We start from the raw sequence: 22116 nt of genomic DNA, 5'->3' as shown, positions 1-22116 counted from the left end.
TTCCTGGCTTGCTAAACTCCCCACAGGGTTCCACAGTCATAACCTATTTCATTCATTTTTCCAATGCTCTTCCTTGCCTTGCTGCCTACTCTCCACAGTGCAGTTTTTACTTGCACTTCTCTATTGTCTATAGATTAGTTTAAGCCTGATTTGAATACTTATACATCACATCTGAGCCAGGCTTCTTATCCTCACACTTCTGACTCTTTTAACACACAGGATATGGCTCTCTATCACATTTCCCTCCCTCCAAAATTGTTGTAACTAACTCCCCTCTGTGTATACACCTGGGCATTGTACTTCAGGTGTAAAAAAACTAATAATCTTTAAAGTATATTTTATGATTTCTATGATGCACTGGTACTTTGATAGTAAAGATGAAGTGAAAAATCCTTAAAAGGTATCTAAAGACAGGAGGAAAAGACTCCTGCTTCATAGAAGACAAGAAAAAAAACCCTATCTATAAAACAAGTACAAGATACAAAACAGAATCACAAATTATGCGGAGTTTCACAAGAAGAGGCTTGATGAGAGGTAAAACCTACAGCTCCCCCTCAGCTTGCATTTCTCTTCTCTACTTTGTCTAGAATACAGATATGATTTCCCTGTCAGTCACCACCACAGATTTCAAGGATGAATATAAGTCGACTTAATTATAACTGAAAACCTGACAGACTCAAACTGACTTGCTAAATTAGAATTTTAAAGTTGTCAGTTTCAGTGTAAAATTGAAATTATTTCAAGTGATAATTGTAATAATTTAGTCAATATTATGCCCTTTACAGTTTAACAGAAATAAACCCCCAGATACCAACAACATCCAATACATCTGTCTTCTACAGTGCAGACGTTCAGTGTTCAGTTTTACCTTGAAACTTCCTTTAAGATAAGCAGAATATTTTTGATCACAGCTTTTAAAATTAACACTTAGCTTTTCACAACTAAATTCCCCCAACTTTTGCCCAGCTCCAAGGATTTTGCAGAATAACACACAAGCATCAGTAGGCATAGTATAACATGTGTCTGTATCCATTTGATACTGTCCTCCCGCAGCAGTGCCCAGGGACCTTGGTCATGTCCCTGGGCAAATTCAGGAGTAGAGTAGAGCCCCAATATCCAACTGTGACATCTCCTTTCCTCCAGCCTTAGTGATTGAGAGTCCCCACTGGACCCGTTTCACAGTTGATGGTTGGTCCTGACTAACAAGAGATGCAAGCTTCCATAAACCTGGGAATGTGCCAACATGAATCTTGAGTGACTTTACTTAAATACTTGCCAGCAGCAGAAGCAACAGCTGACAAAGCAGAGGCTGTGGTGGCAGGATTCACAATTGCAGACAGCATTTTATGAGCTGCTAGGGAATTGGTTCCTAATTTCTCTACTTCTAATGCTTTTCATCTGCCATTTGCTTTCTTACTGAGATTTGGGCATATGCTAGCATACAGAGGGGCCTGAGCATCTCAGTACAGCCTGTTCTATCGAGGTAAATAGATTTTCACTTCTTTGTGTGCACTCCATTAGAGAAAATTTCTTTCATGGGATTCTTGTTTACTCTTAATGTAAGAAAATAACACACTGGCAAGAACTCTTTGCCAGTAATATTCTTCTGCAACATTTCATGAGCATCTATTTCAACATATTGACATGTAAAGACAAGGTACAAATAACTAGCTGCTCAATCATCTATTGAGCTATTCAGTCAGGGCCAATATCAGTTATAGTTTCCTAAGTCTCCTGTAGTACTATGAGAAATAACTGAAGCAGTGCCTTCTAATTATAGCTGGAAACTTGGGAAGGAAGCAAAAAGCAAATGCTTCTCCAGCTGAAGAAAGCAGAAACAATATCCATTGGAAAATAATTGTAACAGATACTGAACTTCTGCTTTATGTAACAGATAAAAAATGAAACACAGGAAAACTGTCTTTGGTATAAAAATAGGAATATAAGCTCATCATTAAGAAACCCAACCAAAAGTAGCTCATGAACCTATCAAGCTCCTTTTATCTCTAATTATCATGGAAGGAATGAAAGACCTGGAAAATATCACTTGCATGAGCTCTGCAGCATGTCTCTTGTGTCAGAACAGTTCAGACTGTTTCAGGGAAGTCTGCTCAGATTGCAGGCAAAGCAGATCCAGCCACCAGATAGGAGATACTACTGTAGTGGGCTGGACAGAAGAGCAACTCAAAAAGAAAGGCTTGGAAATTGCCATGGTTGGGTGAAAAGTGCATGCTATTTTTGTTTTCAGAGATACAAAAGTGCCATTCTTTCTAAAATAATTCCATAATCCAGAGGCAGAATTAGGAATAGAAGAAAAGTCTCCAAAATTCTAGGCCAGGTCTGCAAGTACATCAAAGCTGTGTACTCTAAATGAGATTAACTTCTTGAAAAGTAAAAATCAATATACACTTTACAGCACTGCTATGAGATTACATTTCATGCTACTACTACTACACAGGCATTTTTCTTTCAAGTATTTAACAAAAGACAGTCACACTACAAAAGACTTGTCCTTTCTTTCCCTTCATGTTTTCAGGATATGTTAAAAAGACAATACTATAGCTGCACAAAGATCCTCTTCTGTAAGTGTAGACTCAAAATAAGGGTTGTTTTCCTGCAATTTGCTAGATTAGATCAACTTTTTTTTCCTTAATAAAAGCTGTAATTGTTAGGCAATATTATGTCAAAACTATTTTTCTGCTTAGAATTAATTATTGACAGACTTTCTTCCTTTCACATCCTTGACTTTAGTATTTTAAGCACTTCCATAGGCTGAGGATGAAGAACGTCATGTTTGCTGGCACGGAATGAGACCAAGTTAGCAGAATTAACACTGAATTTGAAAACAGCAAATACTCATGTTTTAATAGAGACTCAGCAAACAAAATATTAACGTGGACAAACTTATAAGGCAAGCACAGGCTTTGACCATGTGAGCTGCAAAACAGACCATATAGATATGGAATTATTTCTCTGCATTGTAAGACCTGCTGTACCCAGAACCCCATGGACAGACAACAGAGCTCAGAAAGCATCAATGTAAAGTGCCTTCAGCAAAGTGTCTGTTTCATGTGTTTGAGACCAAGATGTATAATTCAAAGGAACTGCAGATGCAGGCAGGAATCTTGAGGATGCAATTGGCATAAAAAAATTCAGAGCTATGAGCTAAACATAAGTAAAAAATTACCTTCGCTGGTTAGTGGGGTATAACCAGACTTCAGCCTGGTGCATATAGCAGATGGCAACCAAAGTCTCTCAAGTGGGACCAAAAGCAATTTTGTCCAGTGCTTCCAGATTTCCTTCCCTCCTCCTCTACCACAACCTGATTTTCTCTGCAGCTTAGCTTGCTCTTTTTATTTTTGGCAGCAGCTGAAGCCATGTACTAGAGAAATGTCTATTTTTGATACTCAGTTTACCCAAATTGAATCCTTCAGATGCTTTCTTAAAACACACTCCTTTTCCTCAGCCTTTGATTGCTAGTCCAGTTTCAGCAGTTAAATGTACCCTCTTAGCTAATGCTTACACATAGGGAGTATATAAAATAAGGTCCTGTGATGCTGCCAATGCAAGACTTCTCACCTTCTGTCATTCATCCTTTCATAGTTCAAGTAACTTTTAGCTGTTGAATGAAGAACTGGCAAGGTCTTCACAGACATCTCTCATAGGCCACTAGCATATGAACATGTCACAAAACAAATGCTAGGAGAAACTGTTTTCTGATGTTGTGTTTTTCTACTATCAAGAGCAACAATGTTTTTTTCTAAACTGAACTGAGCAATCCATTAGCTACAAATACCAGTTTAGTATCGTCAACTATTTTGAATACAAGCCAGTTACAAACAGATATTTTCTTAGCAGTGTAATTATAGCACCACAGCATTATCTTGTTCCCTGGAGTTCAGATAATCATGTAGACAATAGATTTTAACAGCCATGAATGAGCCATTAAAGGCTACAAGGCAACACTTGGCTCCAAGAAATTCATCAGTAGGATGAGTTATAATAGCCCTGAATGAATTACTGCAGCAAATACTAGGCTTAAAAATCTAAACACCTAGCAAGAAAGATCGAATTTTCTAACTTAACATTTCTGATATGTTTTATGGATACCATGTAGGTTGTTTCTCCTTTCATTATTTAGGACTAAATTGGTGTCAGAATGCTACATAGCAGGTATCAAATTTTCATCTCTCCACATACACCTCATGTTTGTGTGGCAGCCCTCCAAAAACTATTGTGACAAGACTAAATGACTGAGTTTTCAGAAGCATTAATGACTTCCAAAAAGACATTTTCCCCTCTTCCTTAAAACAGCCCCATATCAAAGTTCTTTTGCAATCTTGCACAACTTTCCTGTGCAGATAAAGTTGATGGTACATTTACACTCTAAGAATACTTTTGTTTCACTAAGTTAACTAACAGTGTTATTTACCTAACAGATTTACTGAAATTAATGGAAACAGGGCAAGAGCAGTTATCAACAAGAATAGTAACAATCATTCTTAAAACAAAAAACCTACACAAAATCAAGCAAAGTGCATAAACAGTACACAGTTACTGCAACACACCCATTTCTGTTAGATACCAGCTAGTAGCAGCATTTGCTGAATCAGATTTATCCTCTGGAATAATGGAGTTGCATCTTAACTGAACTTTTCTTCCTTGTGTGATCTTCTCACAAGTGGGTCATTGTTTAAATGTGTATGTAATTGCCACTCAAATGCCAACAACATCTTTCCTATTTTGTCCTCCTGATACATTTCTGCTCTATGTAGTGCACATCTCAGATATTCCTCTTTTACTTCTGGTCTCCTTCTCTTTATCGGTTGTCTATCAAATACTTATACTACTTAAAGCTCAAAAAGGTCAACACAAGTCATTGGGAAAAGTCAGAATCAAATTTGCTAAACTTTGTTTTCAAAGCAACATATCATGAAGTAGCAAGGACACTGCTACTACTTAAATGGCATTACAGGAGAAGGTAGATGCTAGTACTCTGCACAATGTCTGCAGCCCTGATAATCAAGAGGAGCAGGAAAGGCAAGTCATGGAAAGAATCCCTCAGTCCACACATCTGTCAGCCTGTTTGAGCAGAAGCAGCAAATGTAGGGAACCAGTCACCAATCTGCTCACCCAGATGTGAAGCAGATGGTGACGGGACTCTTCCAAATAACATTACTTCCTCTAGTCATATTAAGTTAACTCTCTGGATTCTTTTTTCATTATATTAGCAGATATAGATTACATAGACTCATTTATCAACTATACCATTTAATGCAGAGCACATGGGCAGATCACTGGCAATCACGGAAATGCAAACTAACAAGACAAAGACCACAAACACGCATCCAACATTATTAATAAAATCCTTTTGCTTCACTTGCCTTTTTACAGCTCTTTTGTCTTCTGCAGAAGTGCTCATTTTATAACCATAGACTAGATTACAATACTGTTCCTTGCATTATTTCATTTTAGAGATATTAATAAGTACATTCTCTATAGAAGTAACTTCTATCTCCAAATACCACTCACACTTTTACTTCACCGAGATCTTGATTACATTACACACAGCAGTGAGATTCCAGAGGTATCTAAGTAGTTAATGATTTTAACTGCTTTTCTAAGTATTAACAGTTAAAATGTAAGCAATATTAACACAGGACAGACCAATTTTTCAACTTACTAATTAAGCTGGTTTAGTAATTACCTTAATTAAACCATCTAAATAAAGCCACGTTACATGCTTCATTTTGTAGGTTTTAAGTAGGATGTATACTTATTTTCTAGGTCTTCAGCAGTGTAAATAATCTGGCTTTTGCCTGCTTCCCAGAACTCTGCTGGTTTACACCAGCAGAAACACACAACTACAGGCTCTCATTTTCCAGTAGGCAACTGTTTAAACTGACTTATTATAGCTAGATGGCATTAGGAAATTAGCCATGGAACGGATACTCTGAACCATAATCAGTACCATCTGCATACTGCCATACCAATCTTTGATTATTTTTGTCTAAGCTCTGCTTTTTCAACTGGATGTAACAGGCTGAGAGGGTTCTCTTAATGAATAATAAAATTCTTTCCTTACAGGGATAGGAGAGAATTTTAAGGTTTTGTTTCATTCTGAAAAGAGAGAGAAATCCTACGCAAGGAAAACACTGGTAAATTATTGTGGCTGAATCTGCAGAGATGTGAACTGGAGCAAAGCTGTTCCAAATGAACACCCTCTGAATACTCCTCAAAAATGCTCCAAAGCCAACAAGAGGTCAAAGGAAAAAATAATGAGGTGCTGAAAGCTGAAGAGAGATACATGCTTGTGGATGAGAGCAATTGCCCATGAATATGTGAAGATAAGTTTTCAAAACTACTTGAAGTCAAATTTTTGATGCTCAGGCCATGTACTTCACACCAGATTGTCAAGATGTCAACACTGGAAGTGGGGCTCAGCTGCTAATAGGCACGCTTGCATGGGGAGTTGAGTCCACTTTGCCACTGGTGTAATCACTCCAAAACTCAGTTGCCGCCCTGCTATGAACACAAACAGGTCTTAAACAGAGGCACTGAGTAGTAATTTCCTCATACCCCCTTACCAATGACACAACTTCCACACTGACACCCACAGTGTATACATAATAAGGCCATTGATTTTATTTCATTAGTGTACAGAGAAATAAGTAAGTCATCATCATTCCGCTATGGCCACACTCTTGATGCCCTGGCAGTAGTTAAGTTAATATCCAATACATCCTATAAAAGTAACAGGAAAGAAGTGGTCAGCCTTAGAACATCCATCTTGCAACATAGTTTGAATAAATTCTGGTAAACAGGACTGATTCTTTGGTAACAATGTTGTTGTCCATTTTCCGAGCTACCACTTATCTAGCTCTAGAAATTACTATGCTTTACCCTAAACTCACTAGAACCCAAACATGGGCAGCTGCCAGATTTTGTTCACCAAGATCTCACTGTAGATTAAAGAAGAGCCTAGAGGTTAATCAGAAGAAAAGGCTGAGAGAACACATGATCACTCTCTACAGCTACCTGAAGGGGAGCTGTAGTGAGGTGGAGGTTGATCTCCTCTCTCCAGGAAGGAATAATAAAACACGAGGAAATGGGTTTAAGTTGTGCCTGAGGCAGTTTAGTTTGGACATCAGGAAAAACATTTTCACCAAAGAGAGTTATTAAGCATTGGAACAGGCTGCCCAGGGAAGTGTTGGAGTTACCATTCCTAGAGATAATAATAAAAAAATGCATAGATGAAGTACTGAAGGATATGGTTTAGTTTAGTGGTGGGCTTGGCAGTGTGAGGTGACTGGTTAAACTCAAGGATCTTAAAGATCTTTTCCAACCATAACTATCTATGATTCTCCTCTCTTTAAAGTCTACTACCTTATTTTCTTATTTGTTAACTTCAAACTTTCAAGCTCCTGAAAAACCACACACTGAGCCAAAAGTGAGAGCTGAAACATGGACTTAGCTTTTATGTTGAGACCACGCAACAATATTTTGCTGCACTATAAACCTTTCCCTGCCTGTTGGGTGGCAAAACAATTGTAAACATCTAACCCTTCCTCAGTACGTACCTTCACCATTCATTACAGGAGAATGAGCCTGAACAGATGCAACAGATCCATTCTTAATATTGTCAGGAGATTCAGATAGAGCCTGAAACAGTAAATCATACAGTTCTTAAGGCTGGGTACATTGTGAAGTTGGAAAATTGCAGTATTGCAATATGCAACAGCCAGGGAAGATGAAAGTGGGCAGCTCTTGCTTACCTGATAACTCTTTACTGTGCAGGTATTGTCTTCTTCAGCTTCCTCTGGGATGCTCATTGTATTCCCCATGGTTCCTGTAAGAGAAAGGAAAAAAACCCCAAACAACTGGATAACCCTTTATTTCTCATTAATGTGAATTTATTGCCTAATTCAAATTACAAGATAGCCAATGGTGACAGGCTGTTTAAATTCCTAATAAGACACAGCTGCTTTCCCAAAGGCACCCAGCCTAGTCATCTCAATAATGAACAGGGGCCTACAGCTGCTCATGAAAAATGGTACAAACTAACAAATTTCTCTTGTTTGTTGAGGAAAACTGGATATGATGACATGTGCATCATCCATTAGGACTCAGTAGATAGTAATACGGAGTTAACAGCAGAATAAAGTTAAAGAGACCAAAATGAATAAGATGAAGCATCTTGATGAGATTTTATCATTTTGGTTGATTTTCATTTAAAAAAAAAAGAAGAGAGGAAAGTGGTATTGTGGAAAGCCATTGTGCACACAAACTCTGAACATGAGGTCCTGTATGTCCTTCAGCTATGTATAAGAAATTCTCTGGGGAAAACTTTCACCTGTGGCTGTGGAAGTATTTGTCTTTTTCTAGACAGCTTCATCATGTGACTGTAGCTCACAGAAGTAACTGAGGTACTTTTCCTCAGTTAGTTTGAGCACTGCCAAGACTGTAGCTGCAGCAAGTCAGAGACAACATGAACCACTCACTGCAGAATTCATCTATGGTCCTGGATGTGTTTTCTGAGCATCTTTTGTTGCCACAGATGCAGCACTACAGACAGCCAAGCTAGTCAGTTTTAAATGGCTTTCTTATGGTCATACCTGCTGGAGCCACAGCTCAGAAAACAATCCAGGAATAATCTTAGGTAGTTAGTTACTATTAATCTATTAGTTAATTTAACACTTAGTGAAAGTGTTCTGATATCTTTAAACTTTGTTTCAGAAGCAGTGTGGTTTATTTAATTTCAGCCTTTTTGCTATGCACAAGTACACAAAAATCTGTTGTAGTTTCTTTGCTGGGTATTTTTTTTTTGGTGCTGTTTTTGTTTTTCATTTTCCCAGAATTTAAAACACATTTATCTATTTTCTGAACTCACTGTGCTTTAGGACTGTAAGTTCTCACACAATTGCACATTCCCTGCAAGGATTAAGGGCAAACCAGACTGAAGTCGAGAGGAAGGTTCCTATTGACTTTGGCTCAGGGTATATATGTATATCTACTGTTAAAGCTACACAAATAAACAAGGAGAAACCATTCTCAGCCACACCTTGTAAGAGGAAGGTCTCCAAAGTGGGAAAGGCAGTAGACTGGAGCCAACTGTAGCCTCAGTGCTCATTCTGTGGGATGTCCTGCACAGCTACCATAGGTATCAAGCCCTTCTGTTTTATTATTGCTCTGGCTTCTGCCTGCATATATCAGTGAAACTGCAGATGTATAGCTGAAGGCAACTTTTTCAGTGTCTTAATTCAATAGCTCTTGGCTATTGGAGAAAAGATGGAAAGATGTAATTTTGCTAACGTGAATTTGAATGTGAGAAGTGAGGGCAGCTCTCAGCCCACAGTTCCAAGTGTCTGCTTCCAGGTACTTTTTACAGAGCTCAGACTCACGTTTTATTCCTAATTCCAATCTACAAACCTTTTCTTTACAGGGATGGTCCAGATCCGGCTTCTATTTTATGCTGCATCCTAGCTGGGTCTCTCTGCAGAGGTGATTATTACTCTCTGAGTATCCAGTGCTGCTGTGCTGGACACTGGATGGTTCCCACAGATGCCAAAACATCACAGACTGCAGTTGTACACTGCTGAGAATCACTGCATGAATAGTGGCCCTAGGACTAAGCCTTGATTTTAGAGTACAGTTACAGGGATTTTATCTTCTCAGTTGATATTTCCACTATAAATCAGAACTTCTGATTTATGGTGGAGAACAGCCAATGTTTCCCTGCGGATGTACAATGGCCTCTTGTCCTTGCTATGTAATTCTGTTTCCTAGCAACTTTTGGTATTATCCTATTGGAAGAGAAAAAAAAAAAGATTCAAATCCTACTGCTCAATCTCGATGGTAAATTTAGTATCTGGTTGAATCTGGAGGATTTACTTTTGTTTTCCATTCACAAGGCTGTCTGGTTTATGCCAGGAGACCATTTGAGCAGGGGATGGAATATTTGCAGGTTATGTGCTTCTTTTTTAACATGTGCTGCAAAACTTTCACATATCTGCAGGGAGTCAGAGAAGCAAATTCATTTTTTAAAAGAACCTGAAATTTAACAAAGGTTTGCAGCTTGATTCTCAATTTCTCCAGTTTCCTGTTGATGTAGTTCTGCTGTTGCCAGGTAAGTTATCTTTAGCTGATACAGAACGAAGATCACAGGCTCTGATCTTTGGTATGTTTTGCTCTAGGAGAGATTACCCATTCTCTACAATCAAGTTTATAATTCTCACTGAAATAAAACACACATGATGGTAATACAGAATTTTTACAGATTTTACCTTATCAGAACCCTGTCTCATAGAAAGCTGGACAAGAGTTACATAATCCTCCTGGGAACATGAGTCCAAAACACCTAATACAGTGCCCCACCATGCATGCATATAATACTTTTTCAGACTTTCCTCCCCCTTATAAATGATGGTTGTATTGAGTTTTGTATTGTATGAGCAGTATTACAGCTGCACATTCAGTGCACTCAGAGGCAAAGTGGCTACTGAAGAAAGGGGATAAGTCTATGGCCATTCCTCTGGGTACAGAACTCAGCCTATGGCACAGTCTCACAGTGCTGGCCCAGATCCTTCAGTAAAATTAGGAGAATATGCATGCATGCATGCCTCTGCCCTATTTTAAAGAAAAAATGAAAGGTCACTGCCACCTATGGACAAAACTGAGTATCAGCAGAAGCGATGAGAGACACACAAAATGGTATCAAATTGGCAGAGTTTCAAGCTGCCAAGCAAGCCATGTCACAGCTATTTGCTTCTGCCATTGCATCTAGAGATTGTTGCTGTAAAGCCTATTGCATCTGACTGCACCTGCACATGGCTCTAGAGGTGCATAATCGAGCAACTCCAGTTCCAACACAAATCAGTTACATTTTTCCCCAAAGTGCTCATGCCTCTGGTTTATAGAAACAAATCCATTTTCCTCTGTTTCAAATATCATCTTTTGAAGCTAAAACTATTAAATGTGGAACCAAAGAAGTTTTCTGAAAAATAAAGGGCTCCCACAAGTCTCTCATTTGGTGTCTTTTTTCACCAATGCATTTACAAAGAGCATCATTTTGAGTGTGGGCTGACAAAAGCTAAGCATCAAACCCCATTTTGGCACCCAGTTACAATACTCACGAAAGCAAATGGTGTTTCAAAAGTTGCTGAGGACTCCCATTTTGCAGAGACTTACGTGAGAACTGTGAGTCTTTGAGTGCTCTCAGGATCTGTTCACAAACTTGTTCCTAGTGCCAGACTCAGGTATTACCAAACATTGAGGACCTCTGTCCAGCTGTGAACCCTACACTGTCTCCTGGGATGCTGACTTGGTGTTTTCATTGGATGTTTTTACTGTTTCAGTTATTAATCATGGTTATTTATCAATGGTAAAACCACCAGGCAGGACCTATTTGTACCCTTATTCTAGATCTGAAAAGCACAAAGCTGGTCTCTGCAGTAAGATGTGAGTACAGAGTAAACCTCCACAGATCTTGTTGCTGGCAAGATACCTGTTTTATGAGGGAAGGTTTGACAACATTTACAGGGACAGGATAACTTTTGGGGATTGAAATGAGAAGAAAGATGATGCTGAAACAAGACCATTTTTTTTTCAAGAGGGGAAGAGAACCTTTAGAAAGGAACTGGAGTAATCTCATTTTCGTCCCCAGGTTTAATCAATGTATTTATTAAGTTTCAAGGATATAATCCTCAAGGGGGCAGAGGGGCTCATGCAGACCAGCTGGAATGCAGTCTGACTGGTTTAAAAAGGAACATGAACTACCAGCTTCCAGGTCAGACACAGCTCTGAAACAGTCCTCAAATTATGTTGTTAATTTATGCTTTGCTGCCTCTATTGTAATGCAGACACGAATCCAAAATAAATATTGTCATTTTTAGATTTGGGTTTTTTTTGTTCTGACAACTGCAAGTGTGCCCTGAGCATGAGCTTAAGGCTGGCTAAAATTCTTCTTTTCTCGCTCTCAAAAATTGTTGTTTTGCTCCTGGCAGAGAGGTAAAAGTTTTGAAAACTATGAGAGAAAATTACATCAAAATCCATGATGACTATGGATGCCAGGTAAAGCCAGACAAGCCTGACCTTTCTAGGTATTGACCAACCTATATTGTTATAATCACCTGTGTCACGGTGCCTATTAATAAAAAAGCAAAAGTAGACAATTAATTCCTCACTAAAACTTGCCTTATGTTGTATTAAATGCCAGGAAAAAAACCAATCAAGTTTACTTAGTTCTCTTCGCACCTTAGTTCGTGTGTTCACTATGCAGGTGTTGGGGAAATACTGACAAAAATTCGGGTTTACTCCAGAGGCAGAAGGAGGACTTTATATGCATTAATTCATGAAACAAACAGCCTGTATTGTGGTTGCAGGGCAAGGACTGGATCCTAAGCCCTTTAGTACATCCCTGCCCTCTATCCTGCCTCTTGGAAAACAGGTGAACATGGAGACATGTCATTGTCCAGCCAGAAAGGCAAAGATCCACTTCTGATTCATGTGGAGCTAAGGAAGGACTTGTTATAGGATAGAGTTTTAGAAAGTGTCCTTACCTTCCTTCAATGCAGTTCTCAATTGCTCTCCTGCAGAAAAAGATAGCTCAGACACGTGTTGGGTATGATGAAACCAGGGGATGAATGCATCTGGGCACTGTCAGTGGCTGAGGAAGAGCAATGCATCCACAATTGAGAGCAGTGAAGGGACAGGAGAAGGAAGGATTGAGATGACTCACTAGAGCAAACAAGAAACACCCAAGAACAATATGAACAACAATCTGGCAGCTGGCCATGCATCCAGGACATGCAGAATTACAGTCCTTAGGGCTCTATGGGCAGTTTTTAATACAATTCTTTCAGCTGTTCTGCATTGTAGCCAAATGGGAAAAGCAACTTAGTTCAAACATTCATGCCCTGAGCTTCAGAGAGGGAACAGTTCAACAATGCCACAAAGCTGAACAATCTCAACCTGGCTGGTAGAAACTCTCTGTCAGAAAATTGATCATTTCATTCTTCTGTCCTTTTGCAGAAAAGGAAAATTTATACCAGGCACTTCAAGGCCCAAACAAAATAAGCCAAGCACTTTGTGAAAGCTCCCAAGATCTTTTAGCACCAGAGCACATGCAGGACTCCACTCAATGTGGAGTAGAAGTGGCAGCAGAGGATGAGCAAAAGCAAAACCCAAGACAAGCCAAAGCAACAGCAGTGACATGAGTTACCTGGGGGAGGGCAACCAGGGCACCCAGCACCCCTGGGAGCCGGAGCTGGTCTGGGCAAGGAGCTGCTCACCCAGCCCCAGCAGCTCTGCCTCCTGCAATCAGCCCAGGGAGTGCTCACAAACACTGGGTGCAAACACACAGAGGGGTGGAGTAGTCCACCTTCCCAGCCCTTCTTGAAATATTTTTTTGTTCTTAAGCATTCCAACCACCCAAACTTGCTCAAATACATACTTGACTTTATGGCTTTGGGGCAGCCCAGTGTAGACACTGCTACTAGAAATCAGGACTTGATGCTGAACACCTAAAACCCCCTTCCAAATACAGATTCTTCCCACAATGGCAGAAAAACTCCAAAGTGTGTTTAATGACATGACTGTTTGCTGTAGTCAAAGTGCATCTTAATATCCTTCCATAACGTGCAAACTGACTAAATGTTTATATTTTAACCCTATTGCCACAGTTTACTGCTCCCTGTATGAGTCACTAAGCCCATGCTCAGACTGGGGGTGTCTGGAGCAGGGAAATGTTTTTTGCTCTGAATTTTCACACCACTTCAACCAATAAAACTTGGTTTCAGGAACAGAGGTTCCCACAGGCTGTTGTAATACCAACAAAAAATTCCTCATTTTATAGTTTGAGAAAGTGATAGCAAAGAGTTGTAAAAGATTCACACAGGGTGATACCATAAACTAGTTTTGGGACTGGTTGGAACTCCTGCTGCAAGGCCCAGAGAGAGACCATGCTCCTCTCCAACACAGTGGATGACAGCAGCAATGCTGTTAACACTGTCATGATGTGAAGATACTAAAACCTCAATGTTAACTTCTCCTTTGTTGTCAATGGAATATCCTGAGGCCAGGGGTTCCCAGAAGTTCTCTTGAGGCTTCCTTTCATCCAAGCCTGGTGTACATACATCACTTGAGTGTCAGCTTTGAGTATGCAAATGTATTAATCAACTTGCTTCAGGTAGTGCATTGTCTGCACAGTATGTGTCTCCAGATTGCAATAAACCAGAATACCATTGCAATCCCCACAACCTTTTTCACTACTGACTTGCTCATATTGTCTGGATGGCACTTTTATTTCTGTGTTTCTTTATGGTTTTGAATATAATTCTGTTATTAGCCATGCTAAGGAAACAAGGAGATTTGCAACAAGGGTGATGTGCTGGCTGTGAATGGTGTCAGATGCTTCAAGGGAGATGAAGAAATTGTAAGCATGAAAACAGATTTGGTTACATCCAGCACCTTAGCAGTGCATAGGAGGATGAGTGGGTATTCTGATTCCCTCAGGTCTTCAACAGTTGATTCAAGCATCTTTATAATTTCCCCCTTATTTTGACACCTTGAATACTGCAAATCCTTGCTTGCAACAAGCTCAGATGATAATCCACAAACTCAGTCTCATAACCCTGTCCAGAGAAAGAATATGACTTTGGGAACTATCTCTGGGTTACACATGTGATGTTGGCAACAAAGCTGTCTGCAGGCTAAGGCAGAAAATAGCAAACTGTCTATGAACCAGTCACCCATTCAGTGGCTCTGGACTAGTTTTCATACACTTTCTTAAAATGAATTTTTTGTCTTCCTCCTTGGGTTTAAATGATATCATGAAGTAATTTTGAAATGCATTACATAAATATTTCATTCCAGAAAGCCTTCTTTTCTATCAGAAAATGTCATTAAGATTTGGTTTAAGTTTGCACCACATTCTGTTTTCCGTGGATTTATTTCCTCCAAAAATGCCATTCAATTCAGCCTTAAAAACTTCATGTGCATCATGAAAAAAAGCCAAATCAGAATTATCTTACTCTTCACCTTAGGGAATGTACTGTGAATATAAGAATAAAAATACTCCTTTTCCTCAAAAAGGGCTATTCCTAGAATTGAGCCCAAACATATAATAGTATTGCTGAAGGATATTTGTACAGTTTGCTTCATTTTTCACAGAATTGTGTTATTCATCCAGGCATTTTTCTCCCCTTCATGACTTCACTTGTGCAGGAATAATTGAGGTACTATTAAAAGAAAAGGTCAATGCTTAGCTTTGAGCATTTAACAGCAGTGCTGAAGTGAGGGGACAAATCTTTGGATGCTGCATAGGCTGTGTGGGACAAATCAGGAGAGTGCTCTGACACCCATCTGAAATGCCTTTTTTCTCTGAAGTCTGATCCCTGAATTTTGGTTGCTAAGTTGGATGTCTGCAACCAAGCAGTGTGAATACTCTGTGTCCCCACGTGTCTTTACACAGTATCAAGGCTCTCCATGTTGAGATCAAAGCTGTTTCTTTGCTCCTCCTTTTAGCTCATCCTTCTCTGACCTGGTTTGGCAGCACTTACAGCAACAGAAGTAACTGCACCAAATATCAGAGGAAGCATGTTTCTGCTGTGACTCCTCCAGCATCAGTGCAATTATACTGAGAGCTAATTTGATGTGCAGTCATTGAGATACTCTTCTTGATTATACTGGTGCAACCTTATTAAATTAGAGAGATCAGAGTTAGGTTTATACTGATTTAATTTTTCACAGTTATGTGATCCTAATGGACAATCAACCATTCATTCTTTGAAGTATATTTCAGGTCTGGTTTTATTATTCTTTTTACTGATATTTCAAAGCCATCCCATGTATTCATCAAGGATAGACCAGAGGGAGACACAGTGAGTTTTGTATTGCGTCATGCTTAGGAATGACTGGTAGCAAGGGAAGCAGCATGATGGGCAGAGAGAAGAATTCTTCGCAAAGCAGAGGAACCTGTGTGCTTCTTTTATGATTTTTCAGTGATCAAAACGCTCTTTTTTCTATCAAAATCTATAATGAAACTATCACCAAAGAAATCTTCCTCCCCTGCAGGAAATGCTCAGTTTGAGCATCTGACAGCTGCATAAAACTTCCTGTTAATTAATGGCACTGAGCTCCCAACAATTATATATGATTAGCCAGTTTCTTTTATTACTGTCCAGAATGAGAGCCAACACCATTCAAATATTGACAACTGAAGAGTGCATTAATATTGGTCTATATTTGGATCTGCTTTTGCTATATGTAGTCTTGAAAGGGACTGACATTAACTCAAGGCGAGGATTGTCATCTGGCTGTTATGGTCAAGGTTTATTTAGCAGAGCAGAGGGGAGGAGTAGCAATACATCCTTAGCAACGCTATGGAGAGCTGAGAGGAGGAACTTGCAGGAGAATAGCTGAGGGGCAAAAAAAATTAGGCGGAACTCCAATCAAATTCTGACAGTTTCAGACAAGATATAAATGAAGCTTTGACTCAGCCTTTCCTGTCTCAGTCCCAAGAGGATGGATGAAGTGAGTCACGGACTTCCTTCATCTTCAGACAAGGGAGGTCTAACCCAGCATTTACGTTCTTATTTTATCCCGAATCCCAAGTGAGGAGAGCTGTGTGAGCCACTCAAATCCCAGAGCCAGTCATGCCCTTTGCACCTGGGCAGGTCTGGACTGACTGCCCAAGGCAGGATGCACTGGTTACCAAGGTCTACAGGGTTTGCCCTGCACCAGTGGCTGAGTAACAGCCATAAATAGGAATGCATTATGAAACAAAAGATGCTTTGTTTACAGTGAAATATTCCAAGTTCATTCAGTCCAGCTGCATTTCTGTCCAAGAAGACCTTGGAAAGGGTAAATTTGGAACATTTTCACCTTCTTTGGTAGGAAGAACAGGCTGAAGTACAAGGAATCCAGAAGGCTTGCAAGTCTGATGTAGGTAATTTCATTCCAGCCCATACTGGAAGGAAGCAGACACCAAAGTCAATGGAGTTGGTGATGTAGAGTCATTTCTCATGGAAACTCAATAAATCCATCAGCAGCTACATAACCATCTCACCACCGTTCTGTGGGTTCAGCTTAATCTAAACATCCAAACCACATTATTTCATCTGGATATCCCAGTAAGGAATTTTCCCCAGTGAAATTGTTGGCCAAATATGTCATTTAATACCATATCTCATGGAAGGCTGTCATGGTAGTGAGAAATTTTGCACTCTGGCACAGTCATTTTGGAATAAAGGGAGAGACAGTGTCCCATCCATCACCTCAGTACAGATGGAAAACACCACAGAAGCTCTTAGTTTTCAGATGTAATCTTGCATTTCTGTGAAACTTTGAGTGGGACCTCTGAGGTTCAGATTTGTGTGATTGATATAAGTTACTTTAGTACCTCATTGCAGAGTAGATTTCCAGAAATTCTGAAATGCCTGACTCAGAGTTAGAGGGAAAACTGTTTCTGTTTAAGTTCTGTCAAAGTTTTAAGCTTTATGGGATCTGGCTCCCTTACAGTTAGTGATTCCTAGTGATTAGTGAAGAATTATGTTTTCAGCAAGTAGGTTTTCCCCACTGTTTCTTATGGAGCCCATATTAATTGTTGAATCTGTCTTGTGTTTAGGCAATGTGGTCTGAATAGGTCATGAAAAGGAGAGAATAATTGCTTCAGTGCAGGGAGCTCCAGGGAAGCAGAGTCATCAGTAATTATTACCATGCTCCCTATACCTCTCAGCAGGGACTGCAAGAGAAGCTGTAGCCTGAGTTACTGTGGCCTAGCTCTGAAATAACTTCATCAAACCCCATGGAATCCCTCCAGATTCTCACGAATATGAAAGTGGAATTTGGTTCACGCACTTGAGCTGGAACAGTGTGCTGAATGAGAAACAGTCACTCATGCTGCTCACCAGAAAGGGCCTGAATATGATTGTTCAGACTATAGATTGCAACCTCTAGTTTCTCCAGATGCTGACTGTGGTTCACAGTGTTGATGTAGGAAGAGAACTGGTAATCTGTTATTGTCTCTCTTTCCCCCATCACAAAACAACAGGTTCCTGCTGTCAGTAATTTTTTTTAAAGAAAGAGAATTACAAAATATACACCAGCTATTTCTTCATGTGGGAGCTTCTAGAACAGAAAAAAGGTTACTGTGTCAGGATTGAAACAGAGAGTTATTGTATACATGGTGCCTTAGTGGGTGGGACAGGCATTTGAACCACAATTATTCTCCTGTATGAGCATTTTATGTTTCCATCAAATATGCACTGATGATAACAATACTATGTTAAATATTTCACTTCATTAATACAGCTTCTGCAAAGGCTGGGTCATGACTTTGACCAGCTCTCACAGCTTTGAAGCATCCCCCCCTCAGTCTATCACCCTGACCCTTCTCAAGCCTGAAATATAAAATGTGAGGAGCTTGGCTTACTAAAATGAAAAAAACAGGGAAAAGAAAGACTTATTATAGACCACGTATTTAATTCTTCACTGTAGTGAGGAATTGGCCCAGTCACAATCAGCATGAACCCACAGTAGCAGTAGCAGTAAGAGAAATAATATCTTTAAGAGAGTGCTTGAGCTATGTGGATCATGTTCCTGAATAAGGTGTGAGGTTAAGAGTACAGCAGCAGACAACAGGATGGGCTGCACTGGGAATAAGTGTTGGCTTTCAGGAAAAGGGCAAGACACTCCAGTCAGATTTTGGCTTGGCAAATGCCTTATGCCAATTGCCATGAGGTTATGTGGTATTGGCTGTCCTTCCTTTCTGTCATGGTGTTGATTTTAAATCTTTATTTCACCACCAGCTGCCCTCTTGGCTTTGAGATGAGGAAAATGTCAAAATTTCCTTCCCTTTCCCTTTCCCTTTCCCTTTCCCTTTCCCTTTCCCTTTCCCTTTCCCTTTCCCTTCCCCTTCTCTTTTGACTTATTCCCAAAAGACAATATTGACTGGGCTCTTAAGCACTTTGATCTGATGCTTCATGATCACAGGGCAGTCTCCACACAACTCCAGTTATGAATCTCTGCAGCTGCCACACTGTGCAGAGTTAACACTTCTCTGCAGCCCTGGAGAGGTCTCTCAGGTTACTGTAGGATCAGGACAGCTGGAGCCAATTTTGTTTCCTGGAAAAATATTGTTTGCTAAACTTGTGTCAAATGAAAACAGAAGCATGGATAGCACTAACTTTACCACACTGAAGGGCTAAAACTATGTAAGGAAACTATTTCAGTGACTGGCTGTGAAGTATAAGAATAATATAGTTTTGTTGCTACCACTGGAGATGAGCTTTCCCTGAAATACCAGCTATGACCTGTGCCAGCTCCCACATGGCCCCTCTCCCTCTGTGACCCCACCATATTACTCAGCAAGTTCTTGAGTCTTACAAGCTAAAGCTTTATTTCAGCTGGGATAACTACCAGCTTCACAGAGCAGTGCTGTCCTTCAGCACAGCTCCACGGCAGTCAATGTCATTACACCAGCACATCAGCTCAGCAGATAGTGAGTGTGACACAAGTCAGCTGGGAGAAACAAAGCAAGAATTTCAGGCAGCACAGAAGGGCTTCTTGTAAATCCTTCTGCCTCATGAAACCAGTTGCTTCAAGTACAAAAAAAAAAAAGACACACATCTTGGGATTTCACAGCTTTATTGATTCAGTGGTGCTTGGGATTGAATGCATTGAGAAATATTTTTATAGGTTTGTGGTGTTTTTAAAATTAATTATTGACTTGCAAAAAAATTTCAATACACTAAAAAGAGGCAAAGAAGAGTTATCAGGTATTCAGAATTCATGCTGCAATTTAAGAGATCTACAGTGGAACTCTTACTCATTGGCAGTAAAATGGGTAATACATAAATCCAGTAATATTATGCATTTTTGAAGGGGATAATATTACCAGATAGTAACTTCATCGCTAAATATAATACTTAAAACTATAGATTCTCAAAGGCAAAAATGAGAGCTATGCTCAAGAAGCTAGCAGCTAAACAAATTTATCTCATCCACAGTTCTGACGTTGCAGTTCAGCTCTGACCTGCCTGTGTGATTCTTCCCACAAGTGATCGGGGCTGTGTGAAAGCTCTTTGATATTAATTTTGAAGTGAGGAGCGATATTTCTGGGGCAGAAGTGAAACTGAGTTGATTTTCATTTGTCAAATCTGACTTAAAAATTAGGAAACAAAAACCATAGATTTCTGGGCCTGATACATCTTGGAGCAAGTACCTCTGGAGTCAAAATCATATATCCATTTTGGAGCTTTAAATTAAGAAGAATCACCTAATTCAGGTGGAGCCCTCTGGGAGTTACAGGTTGCTATCTGGCACCATGTTCTGTTTGATGACCAGGTGATGACCTGATTTGTTCTCTGTGACCGAGGCTTGGGATTTGTACATTCCATGTAACCTTCATTTTGACCATTTGCAAAATGGAATAACTGTACCTCCAACCACATGCTCAGTATCAGTTTGCAGAGGCTTGCAAAGCACTGTCAGTGCAAAGGAACTTCCCAGTGTCCCAAGAGAAGCCAAACTTCAAGTCCTTACTCTTGGACTTCAAGAAAAAAGACATGCAATCTCTTGAAGAAATGCAAAAACTTTTGTTCTTTCCCCATTTCACAGATGCATCTTCAAACCTTGTTGATTTCTTGCTCTTCAATAGCTAAAGTGTGTTCCTTCACAAATTAATCTGAAAACATCTACGATGTGGGGTTTTTAAAGGGAGAACTTACTGTCAGTTCTTTTCTTCCCCGTCCTTCAGGACCAGTTGTAATGGTATTCTCTTATCCCACTTCAGTCCTCATAACACCCAAAACCCAGTTCACAGCCAGGCTGTGGAGAGCTTTTCCAGTCAGGCTCTTTGGAACCACTTCATTATACAGATGCAGGGCCAAAATAACATTCCCTTTGGTTTCATGGACTTGACTTTGAGGTTATCTTCCTTTATACATCTCTAGCCAATATTGCTCAGATTCCTAATGCTTTCATATAGTATCACAAAGCCTTGCATGTCTCTAAAAAACAACACTGAAGAAACAGAAGAAAACAATCCAATTGACAGCTGAATGAGTAATGCTCACCAAAGAGATAAACAAAGCCCAGAAGCTCTGTGTGAAAGCACCTATTAGTCTTGTTAGTAGTGACTGATTGCACCTTACCTTAGGAACCATGCCAAAGGGAATGCCTTCTGGGTGGAAAAGCATGTCTGCTGGTGAGCTTTGCTACTGGCTTGGGTTGAGGCTGTGTATTGACTGCCTCTGCTAGTTTAATTCTCCAGTTGGGAGGTGAAATGTTAGCAGCACAGATTTAGGCCCATCTGACTGTAAGAAATGAGAGTTATCTCTCCCTTGTCAATAAACATTAATCCATCCCTGGAGATGACCAGAATGTCTTGGTTGGCAACAGCATGTACAGTGAATCAGTGTGTGTGAGTGCAGGACAGGAGGTCCTTCTGCCTTCCTGTGAACCCCAATGTAGATGTGGCTGGTCTGAGGTGCTTGCTTTGATAATTAGGGCTAAGTAAAGGTAGAATAGCACAGAAACAACTATATTTAAAATAAAACAACACAAGATGGGTCAAAGAACTTCAGCACAATAGGAAGGCACAATATAGGCAGGCAGACGTGAGACAGTGTGGACAAAACAGAGCGAATTTACAGGTGCCTGTTTCTCTCTCACTTTGCCCACACAGTTGCACAGCTTTTGCTGAGGCAACTCCCAGATGGGCCTATTTGCAGAGCTGGGAGTTGACGTGTGCCAGTATCCAGCCCTGCTGGTTGTGACTAAGCTGGGTGGCCCTGTGACATGTCCCTGTTCAGGCCCTGCAGTGGCTTCCAGACAGCCTCAACGCATGCTTCTTTCACACGAGGGGACCGGGGAGTGTGTCTGGATGTGGCACTAGTAGCCATCCTGCACAGCACGCTCTTCAGGAGAGTCAAGACCTGAAAAGAGTCAAAAGATTCCTGTCTTTTTCCCAATTTTCCAAAAGAAAACAGGCAGTTCAGTTTTAAAATATTCAATCAAGAAGATTTCCTTACATATCTTAAAACAGAAATGAAATACAGAGTGCAAACATTTGAACCACATACCATTTTTTCTCCCAATCTACCCTTTGAAGGAGTA

The 22116-nt window shown here is 40.0% G+C and overlaps 1 protein-coding gene across 6 annotated transcripts in view; it reads right to left on the bottom strand.

The window, feature by feature from the left end:
• BCAS1 (brain enriched myelin associated protein 1) overlaps nt 1–13329 on the bottom strand; it is a 53390-nt gene extending 40061 nt beyond the window's left edge. For 5 of the 6 annotated variants that reach the window (XM_062009019.1, XM_062009024.1, XM_062009021.1 and 2 more), the window contains exons 1-4: nt 13220–13329; nt 12558–12664; nt 7776–7849; nt 7581–7662 (exon numbers count right to left, since the gene is read on the bottom strand). In XM_062009019.1, the coding sequence (XP_061865003.1) occupies nt 7581–7662; nt 7776–7844 (151 nt within the window). In that variant the 5' untranslated portion in view covers nt 7845–7849; nt 12558–12664; nt 13220–13329. The remainder of the gene's footprint in view (nt 1–7580; nt 7663–7775; nt 7850–12557; nt 12665–13219) is intronic. The other variant, XM_062009020.1, reaches the window with a different exon arrangement.
• Nucleotides 13330–22116: the final 8787 nt, after the last annotated feature.

The sequence above is a fragment of the Colius striatus genome, chromosome 16 (assembly GCF_028858725.1).
Source record: "Colius striatus isolate bColStr4 chromosome 16, bColStr4.1.hap1, whole genome shotgun sequence".
Classification (NCBI taxonomy): domain Eukaryota; kingdom Metazoa; phylum Chordata; class Aves; order Coliiformes; family Coliidae; genus Colius; species Colius striatus.
This window is presented reverse-complemented; position numbering and strand designations above follow the sequence as displayed.